The sequence below is a fragment of the Cricetulus griseus genome, chromosome 2 (assembly GCF_003668045.3).
Source record: "Cricetulus griseus strain 17A/GY chromosome 2, alternate assembly CriGri-PICRH-1.0, whole genome shotgun sequence".
Classification (NCBI taxonomy): domain Eukaryota; kingdom Metazoa; phylum Chordata; class Mammalia; order Rodentia; family Cricetidae; genus Cricetulus; species Cricetulus griseus.
In genome coordinates this window covers 455,928,665-455,941,270 of record NC_048595.1, presented here as the reverse complement: position 1 = coordinate 455,941,270, position 12,606 = coordinate 455,928,665, and the positions used below count along the sequence as shown (strand labels likewise).

Sequence of the window (12,606 nt, the reverse complement as noted above, 5' to 3'; positions counted from 1 at the left end):
GAAACTGAGCTATTCAGTGAAGGTTCCATTTAGATGATGTAAGCCAAAGGGAGGACATTTCCCCCATCCTGTAATGTTCCTGAGTGCTGTCAATGGAGAGAATGTAGTTGGCATCTTGCAGAGGGGCCGGCTTGAAAGTGGGTGACCACGCCTCTTCCTGCTGTGGGGGGACTAGACAGGGTAGCTCATTCCCACTCATGTGACTGTGCAAGGGCCCCACCTCTCAGCTCCTAAGCTCAACCATTCAGGACAGCTCCAAAATGCCTGAGATTGATTAATTTACTCAAACTGCTGCTCACTTCCTAGGCCTCCAACTCCCTCAATCATTGCTCTGATTATGGAATAGATATTCCTGAAAGACTTAATGTGGCTCTTTTTGGTGGTAAATCATTGCTCATTTGGAGTCTTCGGTGAGCCCATGGCCTAAAGAATGTTGTAAGCATAATTAGAATCACTATCAGTATTTTCTCCTGGCCTGCTCACGTTGAAATACATGCATACTTTACAGTGCTCTGGTACTCACAAAGGGTGGTATTTAACCCAGGGACACCGCTTCTTCTCAGGCACTGTCATGGGTCTCTTCATGAAGTTCACAAAAGTCAGAGCGACGATCCTTTGACTACCCTGGACATGCGATTGTCATGCTTCACATTCTGTCTTGTGTGTCCTTTGACTACCCTGGACATTCGGTTATCATGCTTTGTGTTCTGTCTTGTGTGTCTTTTGACTACCCTGGACATGCATGTGTCATGCTTTGTGTTCTGTCTTGTGTGTTTGACTACCTTGGACATGCGAGTGTCATGCTTTGCATTCTGTCTTGTGTGATAGACTACAGCATAAAGAACACTCTGGGCTCTGTTCTTGGTCACTGTGCTCTGTGCGGTCCTTTTGTTAAGGGATGAGGCACCAGTGTTGAGAGGGGCTGCCTTCCTCTCACACCGGGAAAAAATGGGGAGAAGTCACTTGATCAACTTGCTAGCTCCAGCCCTAGATGTGTTCGCACTCTGTAAATATAACAAAGGTGGCTGTCCCAAAGACTTCTAACATAGACCCTCTGCCATAGAAAAGGCCCCCAGGGAGAGGTGATAGAAGCCTTTCAAAACTTCAGCTGTGGTGCAAGGCTCCTCACCATTTCCAGTCAATGCCAGCCAGAGGAAGTGACTCTGGAGACCAAAAGCTTCTGGAAATCAGCTCATTTAATCCTTCAGTCACTTCCTAAAAACCATTTACCCTTTAGTCCAGGCCTCCCCCTCATGTGACAGGAGGGGGATAGGTAGGGGTGTTTCTATTTCTACAACTATTTCTGTCCCTTTAGCCTAGGGCACCTTGCATGAGTGGGATTTGCCAGGTGAGTGTTTGCTGCAGCTCATCCGCAGTACAGGGTGACCAGGTTCTCTTCCTGCTTCCCTCCCCTGCCTCATCCTCTTTCCATTGACCCAACTGTGAATGCTCTGGGGAGCATCCGTCTGACAGTGGGCTCATCTCAAACCCCACATGTCTGTTAGGTTTGTCTGACTCTTTGACATCAAGAAACGAGGAGACTCTCACTCATGTGTATCGTCAGGGTTTCAGAGACTTTGAAGAGAAATCTCCATCCAAAGAGTAGTAGTTTTTCTATTTTTTGTTTTTGTTTTTGTTTTTGTTTTTTCCTTAGAGACATTTCCCTGGCTTCTGTCTGGCCAAAACACACTTAGCCACTACCACACTGTTTCCTAGAGATGCCTAGTTTGTTTTTGTTTTTGTTTTTGTTTTGCTCCTCCTCTGACTGACTCCACCTCAACTCTTGCCTGAATTAGGAGCCCTAGACTTTGGTTCCAAAATGGGATTTTTATATTTGCATAAGAATGCTTGGTAATATCCTAAGCATAGATTATCTATATAACTATGAGTAAATTGATATATCTGATATTTAAGTATGTTCTGGTACTGCCCCATGCTAAATACACTTGGTAGCACCCACTGAATCTTTTCTGACATAGGTTTCAATATTCCCTTTTTGTAAACTCCACACTTATATTTCCTAAAGAGGTACATTTCAAGAAATCCTTGTCCTATACAGAGGCCAACATATTCTATGCCCTGGTATCTAACAGGGAATTCTTCTTTTAGAAATTAAGTATTATTTATTCACTGACTGTTTCATAGCCATATTTACTCTGTCATTTCCATACAAGCCACTCACCTCCCCTCACATCTCCTTCTTCCACTAAAGCCCCATCCCAACTAGACCCCCGACTATCATGGCTTTTGTTTGACTGTGACTCACTGAGGTTAACCAGGGCTATTCTCTTGGACATGTGTGTGGAACTCTCCACTGGAACACGGTAACTCAATGGCTACACCTCTACTTAAACCAAAGTTTCCTGTTGCCCCAAAAGTCATCATCTACCAGAAGCTCCAGGAGGAGCCTGACCCCATGAGCCCATTCGCAGTCCCTAACTGAAGGTTGAGGAGTCCGGCCCTGTGTAGCCCTGTGTCGGTCACTGTAGCTATCGTGAGGCCATGAGTGCGATGCGTGGCATGTCCCGAAGACTGTGTTTCTTTGTTCTCCCCATTGTGGAGTTTCTGATTTTCTCTGCTCCCTTTTCATGACGGTCCCTGAGTCTTAGGAGAATGATGGATATTCCCTTAAGGTCTGAGCACTCGGCAGCCATTTTTTTAAATAATAAAAGTGAGATTAATTTTCTTATTAAAATCCTATCTAGTAAGAAAAATAATTTCATCCTATAAAAGCCACATGATACCACAAAATTAAATAGAAGCATTCTGTTGAATATTTGGATTCTCATAACCAAAGTTCTTATTATATGTATGTTTTATTCATCAGCTATCCAATAAATATATAAAATATGAAAAGGTCTGTGGACCTCACAAAATGCACAAAGAAATATATAAGCCTGTCTGTATGGTTTGGGCCATCAGTTCAGATTTTACTTAAAATAAAGCTTGACATTCAAAAAAAATCTACAGTATGCTAAAGTCATGATGATATATATCTATAATTGACAAAAGTATTTAGTTTTTAAGATCCCTTTTTTTTTCCCCACACAAGTGGAAGTAGACAGTGTTTGCCTTTTATGACTAATGCATTTCACTTAACGTAATGTCTTTCAGGATCTTCCACGTTGTAGCATTTGTCAGAATTTCCTTTCTTTCTGGGACCAAATGAGATTCCATTCTGTGTGTGTATTTCTCCTGGCTCATTAATTCTCCCATTGGTGGAAAGTGAGATTGCTTCCACGTGTTGGCCACTGTGACTGGTGCTGTCTTGACGAATAGCATCAAGACTCTGAGAGCCTCTTTCAGTTCTGCCTTCAGATGGTAGAATTGCTGGGTCCTATGATCATTTTACTTTTATCTTTTTGTAGAACAGTGATGTTTCCACAATGACTCCACCATTTCTGAGCAGCCATGTGCAAGGGTCCCAGTTTCCTGCATCTGTCCTGCGCTTGGTAGTTTCTATGTACCTGACACTAAGCTGTCTTACCTAGTGTGAACTGGTATGGCATTGTGGTTTTGATTTATGTTTACCTAATGACTGATGACACTGAACATAATTTTGTGTGTGCCAGTTGGCCATGTGCATTTCTTCTTCAGAGAAAGAGTCCCTTGCCCAGTATTTAACTGAAAATTTTTAATAGTTGTTGATGAATTGTAGGATTTCAGCTATATAATTTACAAAGGCTTTTCCCACACTGCGGGCTGATACTTTACTTTCTGGGCAATTCCTTTTTGTTTGCATACACATTTGTGCATGGGTATTTGTGTGTTCCCATGGGTGCGAGGTATGTGTGTACAAACCCAAGACTGACAGTAGATGTTTTTCTTGATTGCTCCTCATATTGACTGTCAAGGCAGGGTCTCTCACTGCACCTAGAGCTCTCTATTTCTGTTCTAGCTATCTGGCTTGCTCCCAGGATTCTCTGTCCCTGTGTCTTCGGCACTGGATTACAGTGGGCTGTCACACCCACTTGGCATCTACGGGGGGGGGGTCATGGGGATCTGAACTCCCGGCCTAAAGCTTACCGAGCAATGACCCTGCTTACTGAGCTGTTTCCCCATCCAAATTGTGATTATTTATGCAGTGAAATGTGTGATTCTGATATAGTCCTGATTACTATGATCTTGGCATAGCAGTTAAGAACACCAGTGCCATACCTCAGATGGTTGAAATTTTCCCTTGATTTATAATATTAGCTCCTGAGGTTAGGTGTTTGATTGATTTAGACTTAGCTCTTGCATATGACAAAGCTAAAAATTAATTCCTTTTTTTTTTTTGGATCAGTGCCTATCCAGTTTCTCCACTACCACTGTTGAATACACCAATCTTTCCCAAATGAGTGGTCTAATCCCTGACGCACGTCAATGGGTGACATCTGTGAGGCTTTGTGTCTGGGCTCTTCATTCCATTCCTTCACTCCATGTCTGCCCTCATGCCAAGCCCACGATGTCCGTTTGATTAATGTTTTCTGCTAAGTTTTTGAGGTTGAGAAGTATGGGCCCACCTTTGTCCTTTTGTTTTTGGCTTCAGTGATAGCTTTGGGTTGAACTCTTTCTTTTACAAAAGACTCAACATGACCTTAAACGTTTTTTGAACAGAGCTGGGAATTAAGGTCACAATGTCTATACAACATCAAAAGCCAGGTGACATTTCATTACCCTAGTGGTTGCTATATTATTTTCTTATTGCGACTGTAACAAAACGCCAGAAACTCCTTGGCTTCACTGTCTTAAGCTTCCCAAGAGCAGAAGGCCTCAATGTACAGTGTCAGCTTGGTTGATTTCTTCTGGGAATCTCAGGGGCGACCTGTGCCTTGTCTTTTCCAGCTTCTTCCTTCATGTCTTGTCTCTAGTTCCTCATTTCCTCTTCAGATCGCTTCTTCTCCATCCCATGTCTCCTCTGCATTGAGTTTCATTTTCTCTCCTGAAGACCCACTGATGGCCATAGGACACCCAGACAACCCAGCATGTCTTCCAGTCTCTTAATCACTTTTCATCACAGGAGCAAGCTTTCTTTTAGCACTGGAAGGGTACATTCTTACATTCTGGCGACAGGAATGTAGATGCTATCGGAGACTCCTCCATTCTGCCCACCTCGTCCATGATGAGTTGTGTGAGATTGTTAGCCGAGAGGCACCTAGAACCTCTGACATATCCTTTAGTCTAAAGGAGTGAGAGGTTGCAATAGTGTGCCTCACATTTCACATAGCAAGAGGAAGGCCGCCTGTCTGTTTAAGGGGCATGGTCTGGTTGCCTGTGTGGATCTAGAGCAGTAACGATGTTTATTGGTTCAGGCTCCCCTGTCCCAGTGCTGAATTTCTTGGTGTGGTTGAGTATGTGGGGTCTTCATGTAAAGATTCCTTCCTGAGAGTTCATGGATGCGCTGGATGTGTGGAGCTCTGCATCTTGCCATGCTATAGACAGCATGAAGGAAGAGTGGCTCACAAGGGCTGCTTCTCCAAGCAGAAACATTGATGCAAAAGGAGAGCCCTTCCCTTGGCACCCAAAGTAAGCGTGAGCTATGGTCAGGGGTCAGGGAGCACCTCTGCTAGGAAAAGTATTGCAGGATTATTACTGGAATGAAAAATAAGTAAATAAAATGTTTTTTTAAAAAAGTTTATTCTTGTGGGCATATGCATAAGTAAATAGAACAATAGACGATCCCCTGGCCTTTAGTCGTCACACTGTTGGTAACCAAATCTTGCCAACACACAGTTTGACTTTCTATAGGGTGTACTATTTCACTGATTAACAAAAGTTTACGATTTCACTTATGTCAATTTGAAAAATGAAACATCCCACTTTTGAAGGCTATAGGTATCAGGTCTCTTCCGTTAGCAATATTTGAATTATGAGGTTTTACCAGAGAGCAAATGTATGGAATTCAGAGAGGGCTGCTTCCTTTCTCCTGATGCATTGTTAATGCCAAATCTTATTGTGTTCTTTTTTTTTATGTTAGGGTGCTATTTGTTAGACCAAAGTTTTAGTTTAGTAAAACACTCAATTAAGACATACGTGTTTATATTTTTATTTGCTACTTTTTAAGGTATAAATAAAGCTACTTTTACAGCTACTGCCCAAAACAATGCAGGCGGAACACTTCATCCCCACTCCTGAGGTTTCCTTCCAAGGAGCAGGAACTGTGTTGATGCAGCACTCCTGACTGCTCTCGCCCTATCCCAGCGGGAGCTGCCTAGGAGAATGCAAAGCTTGTAGCTCAATCCTGTCTTTGAGGAGCTAACTGCTGTGAGAACACTGTGCCTCCGTTTAGTGCGTGTTTTACAGCGGCACCTCACTGTGGGGGCCTTGTCCTTTGCTAGTGACTGGGTGAGTGAGTCTGTTTCATTCCATGCTTCAGTGTCAGCAAGCCCATGGCTTCTGCACACTGTAATCTGAGGCTGCAGCCACCCGTGTATCAGACACAAAGGTGGGGTTCTCTCCTGGAATCCACTGCTCATTTTGTCCAAGGCTCAAATGGGGATGTGTGCTGCCAATCACGATGTCAGTGTCCTTGCATACATCTTGCAAGTCTCACAGTGGCTCTGAGACTGAATTGCATCATCTCCTTTTGGGTAAGGAAAGTGGATGCCCGAGAAGACACAATCACTTTTAATGATGAGATTATGCTTAGCTCCTCAGTTAGGCTAACCCCCAAACTCACATTTCTTAAGACTGACTGACCCGAAGTATCAAAGATAAATGCTGTTTTGTTTGTTTATCTGTGTGGTACAAGTCACTGAGCCATGGAGGTGGGCTTTACCATTGTGTAGCCTTGCGTTTTTATAGCAACAAATGAAAACATATTAATATAGTCTTCAAATCCAAGTTCTTCTTGCTACTGTCACTTCAGCCCGTCTTTCTGATCACATTGGGCTTCCCTTACTGGTTTGTGTGACTAGAATGGTCTTCCCTCAACTCTCCCTTCTGGCTGCTTTCTGATCACCCTCTATGCACACATCACTTCCTCAAACCCACAGGATCTGCAGCCATTCCCCGCTGTGACTTCTGCCAGCCAACCGTCTTCCCCTTTACCTCTCAGGCAATCATCATTGGTGGATGTCTACTGGTGGTTCAGCATTTGGCCCCCAGGTATCTGATTCAATAATAGCACATCCTGGCGCCCCAAGCATGGTTTCTGGATGACTAACGGACATAGGGCTTGGCATCATATGTGACCCTTGATCTTGGGCTGTTGTTTTCCACTAATATAAATAGCCTAGAGAAGGTAGCAGATGTCCCAAGATTTACTAAAAATGCAGAACTGAATTTGTCCTCTTTTGCTTTCATCTCTTGCAATGATTGGATTTCCAAGAGCTGGAAATGAAAGTTTGACTTGCTGTATAGGGATAATAAAAAACAAAGCTTCCCCGAAGTAGAAGCTGTCTCGTGGGGACTGGAGTACAGGGAATACAGGAAGACTTCACCCTCATTTTATGAAACATCATAAAGCTTGTGTTAGTCCTCTGGGTCCATCACTGAGGTTGTGGTGATGGTACCCACTGTAGATTTGAGTGTTAGTCTTGGTAATTATTTGGTTTCTCATAGAGAAATTGAGTTAGTTATAGGGTGGTTGGTGTCTTAATTTTGTTTCCTAACAAAGAATAAAAATACAGGATAAGGTCTTATGAAGAACCAAATATTTTATAGAAAGCAAAGTTTTTTTTAAAAAAAGGTTTTGTATGTTTTTCTCCCCTGCTCAGTTTATTTAATGTAACACATTTAAAAGGTACAAGCAACACATTTCTACACATTTAATTTTGGAGCCTTCAATCTTCATTTTGTTGATGGGGCAGAATTGCTGTTGGGGATAAACACACATTGATAATTGCCATCAGGTGTATCGATGTTTTGATATGACCACTGATATTGCTTCTTTCTGTCCTTTCCACGCTCGATGATGCAGGGCATTGATGTCCGAGACGCCCCTTTGAAGGAGATAAAAGTGACGAGTTCCAGAAGATTCATAGCCTCATTTAATGTTGTCAACACGACCAAGCGGGATGCTGGGAAGTACCGCTGTATGATTCGCACAGAAGGAGGCGTTGGCATATCAAACTATGCAGAATTGGTAGTTAAAGGTATTTAATGCATTCTTTATACCTTCAAATAGTCTATTAAAATAGACACGCTTCCATGGCTGTTTGTTCATTCTTTGTTTATGCTCTAACTTGTCCTGTCTGTTTCTGAATAGTAGTTGGGTGATTGGTTGAGTTGATGGATTGCATTTTAAGTACAGATTTTGCATGTGAGCACTGCTTTTGAAAAATGTATGTGATTGACGCTGGTTTAGTAGTGCACAGAGCAGCGGCTATGCTGTCAGCCAGGATGTGTGCCAGCTCTGTGGATACAGATTACAACCTATAAAATTTTTTAAGGAATAAAATTTTTTCTGATAGAAAAATCACTTAAAATGCAAATATTCACCAGGCAGTGTGTTTATGATAGCAAGATGGTTAATAAAATGAAGCAGTGTCTGTATAAAAAGGCCCTGTTATATCATGGAAGCCATATTGATAACACTGTCTTAGCTCTCATAATGTTCCAGTTAGTGTCTATTACTGTATTCTGTGTGACTGGAAAATTGAGTCATTATATTCAAGAAGGTGGGAGATGAGAGGTAAAAAACGGAAGGGAAATAATTTTCCTTTAGCTCATTTAATGCTTTCTTTTTTTGTGTGGGCAGAAGAGTTTATCCCATCAAGCTACTAATGGAATTTTGGTGCCAGATAGAATAATTTGAACTTGCATGTGCACCATGTTGGCCTTTTAGACAACTATGACAGGCCACCCCAGTTTTTCTTGTGGGAGACAAATAATATTTGTTTTAGTTATTTTATTTTTCAATATTTTGGTGGTAGGGTTGGAATGTCAGATTTATGTGTTATACCCCGTGCCACTTCTTCCAGCCTGTGCCTTACATTTATACCTTTATTTTGCATTTCTTGAATATAGATCACAAATGTGGTGCCACCAATGTGGACTGTTCCTATTAGCAATTCATCCATCTTTTCAGCCACTTTTAAAGAATACTGGGTGTGCATCCCAGAATAAGCTAAGAAGACACAGGCCATGGACGTGCCACCTAACGACAGGGCCAATGGGAAGTTCAGTGGCAGAAACCACATATGTGTAAAGAGTGAACTGGGCGTGGTGGGTGTCAGACCCTGATGTGGAGGGGGATAGCAGTGTTTGTAGTGATACACTATTTATGATTTATTAAAACTTCAAGCTGAAGATCAGAAAAGCAAAGAAGCAGGCCACTAGCTCACACCTCTAGCTCAGTCTGAAAGGGATGATCCACGTAGGAGTTCTTCACCAAATCTCCAACTGCTACTTCTCCTCAGTGTGGCTAGAGAAGGAATCTCTCTGAGACCTTGCTTCTGTCTTATGTACTCCCCTAATGCTGGGATTAAAGGTCTGAGCTATAATCCTCTTTCAGACGGATGCACTCTTGTGTAGATCTGGGTGGCTTTGGACTCACAGAGATATGTCTTACCTCTTAATCCCCAGACCTAGGATGAAAGGTGTGTACCACCACATCCTAGCTTCTGGCTGCTGGGTATTAAAGTTGTGTGCCTGCCTTCCAAGGCTTGTGGCTGACTGTGCTTTTCTGAATCCTCAGTCAAGCTTTAATAAATCATAAATAATACATCACCACAGGTGTTTGTGTTGGCCAAGCTAGTATCCATAATTATCAGTTGGGACTCCACAGTAGGACTGGCCTTTCCAGATTTTAAAACTTTAAATGCCAGGTCATTTATTTAGCCCTTGGTCCTGCCACATCGCAGCTGAACCAGAGTGGCTAGATGTAGCCTCCATCAGAAAAGCTGTGAGAGGTGTGAGAATCCTACTCCTGTCTGGTGGAGTTTCTGTCTCCCGTGGCTGAGGAGACACAACACTGGCTCACCAGTGCAAAATATGTATTTTTTTTTTACATGATCTCACTTAGCTTATCAGTGGCATGCAGAGTTCCTTCACTTGGGTCCTGGAGAGTCATTCAACTGGCATCTGATTAATAATGTGGGAGCTATTTTATAGGTATGGTGGCCAGCCTCCCCATTCTTAGCCAGTGAAGAGGAAAACAGCCAGCCTCCGTGCAGGAGACCCTCCAGTTAGAGGGAGTGTTTGATATTGGTGTCTTTGGTTTTTATCAAGCTGGGTGTAGTGTGTTCAATTCTCAGCTATTCTGGCTTTAGGAAAACTCATACTGGGAGCGACCTTGATGATAGCAGGAGCAGACTTTGTAATCTGGATGCTCAATTCCCTACCAGTTAGATCAGCCCATTGTGACATCTTTAGGGAAAATAAGTCACCTCAGAAATGGATTTTTGGAGAGAGAAACTATAGTTTCTTCCTTGCTTTTAAAATGGTGGCAGATATAAGCATAAGGAAATGTGGCTTCAAATTCCCTAGGTAGCCAAGGGTAGTCTTGACTTTCTGTTCCTCCTGCCTCCTCCCATCCCACCTGCTGGGATAACAGGCATGTAACAACTCATTTCAATGATGTATAAAACCCTCATGCCTTTGATGACGTTGCAGAGAGTCTCAGCAAGAAGGCTGACAATGGACTATGTCCTGCTGTTAGATCCTGCTGCTCAAGAGAAGCTTCAGTAGTGACTTCAGTTCACAAGGAAAAAAAAAACATCTTTGATGTAAAATATGTTTATGTATTGTGTCCTAAGATTGATTATGGACATACACAGTTGAACAAATTAGGTGGGTGGTTTTGTTGTTGTTCTCACATAGTAACTCGTGTAGTTCAGGCTAACCTCAAACTCACTGTGTAGCCTCTGAAGATTACTTTCAACTTCTGACGCTCTTGCCTCTGGCTTTAGAGTGTAGAAATTTCAGGTGTGCACCGTCGCACCCACTCTGGAGTGCTGGCGATCAAACCTAGGGCCTCTGGTATGTTAGATGGGCACCCTACCAAGGAGCCACAGCCGTACCTTGTTTTTTGTTCTCTTTCCCACTTAGAGACAGTGTCTTGTTTTGCCTTGATTGGTTCAAGTGAGCCTCCTGCCTCTTTCACAAGTAGCTGAGAATGCAGGTGCTGGGCTCAAGCTGGCTTTGTTCTTTTTATTGCTTTGGAGTTATTTATTGTATGTGTGTTAGTGGTTTTCTTGAACGTGTGTATGTGCACCCTAGAAGATCAGAAGGCATTAGGTCCACAGGTCTCCTGGATCTGGCATTATAGACGGCTGTGAGCCACCATGTGGGTACTTGGAGCCAAATGCAGGTCCTCTGCAACATTAACAAGTGCTCTTAACCACTGAGCCATCTCTCCAGCCCCCTCATTACTTTCTGAAAGGTAAGGTTTGAACCTTGCTTAAATCATTACCACTGCAATGCACGTATTGAACAGCGCGAAGCCCCTCTCATCAGTTCAGTGCTTAATTTTCTAATATCTTCTACTCTGTCATCATGGATGCATGTTTAGTTCTTTATCAACTGAATACGGAAACACCTGAAACATAACTCTCCGGTTTGTTTTCAGAGCCACCTGTTCCCATTGCGCCACCCCAGCTTGCCTCTGTGGGAGCAACCTATCTGTGGATACAGCTCAACGCCAACTCCATCAATGGGGATGGGCCCATTGTGGCTCGTGAGGTCGAGTACTGCACAGCCAGTGGGAGCTGGAATGATCGGCAGCCGGTGGATTCCACGAGTTACAAAATTGGACACCTTGACCCAGACACGGAGTATGAGATCAGTGTGCTTCTCACCAGACCAGGGGAGGGCGGCACTGGGTCTCCTGGGCCAGCTCTGAGAACAAGAACCAAGTGTGCTGGTGAGTACCAGGAGACAGTCCACTGATGCTCATGGTCTCCCTTGGTGTTGACATCAGTGTTGGATCCCACTCTTCCTAGAGCTCTGCCTGCATCCCATGTGGGGATGAAAATACTCCTTACTATGAATCACAAGTTAACACTGAACTTTAGGGCCCAAGACCCCAAGGCCTTCACTCTTTCAACCTGTCTCTACCTCTTTTTCCTGGTCTTAGTTTATCTCTTGCTTTGGGTACCACATAATTGATAGTGAAATGGTCTCTAATGCTCCAGAGGCTATCTACTTCAGTGATGTCTGCTAATGGGTCAGACACTTCTTCCAGCCCCTCTGCTTTATGTTTGTATCTAATGTCCTTGTCACACAAGGGCATGCTGTGAAATGACAGGTGCTCTCGTGGGGCTTGAACACTGTTTTTATTGCTGGGCATGTGGGGCACGGCTGCTGGCCAGTGACCAGGAGCCTGCTTATAACATAAGGAGTTATTATGGACTGTGTAGTATTTGGGCTCTTTGGTTGCAAATTCTTCATTGTGCCAAAGATATTCTGCAAGTTATGCAGAATAAGGTTGATGGACAGCAAAACGTAGCATTTTATGAAAATTGTGAGCTGTTTCTGAGTGGTGACTGTCTGGGAGGAAGGAGAATGCTTATGGAACCCTCCCAGAGATCTTTCACAGTGGACATGAAACCCTGTATGGACTCGTGTGCTGACAGGAGGAGAGCCCATGGAGTTTGATATACTTAGGTAATGCTTTAGATAGCATTTGGTAAAGAAACAACATTGGTGCTTCATTTCTCCCCTAAATGTTCAAAGGCCAGT

At 43.2% G+C, this 12,606-nt stretch overlaps 1 protein-coding gene across 4 annotated transcripts in view; it reads left to right on the top strand.

Moving 5' to 3' along the window:
* Ptprm (protein tyrosine phosphatase receptor type M) overlaps positions 1–12,606 on the top strand; it is a 677,957-nt gene that overhangs the window by 296,754 nt on the left and 368,597 nt on the right. For all 4 annotated transcript variants that reach the window (XM_027397791.2, XM_027397790.2, XM_027397789.2 and 1 more), the window contains exons 6-7: positions 7,904–8,078; positions 11,495–11,788. In XM_027397791.2, coding sequence (XP_027253592.1) covers positions 7,904–8,078; positions 11,495–11,788 — 469 coding nt within the window. The remainder of the gene's footprint in view (positions 1–7,903; positions 8,079–11,494; positions 11,789–12,606) is intronic.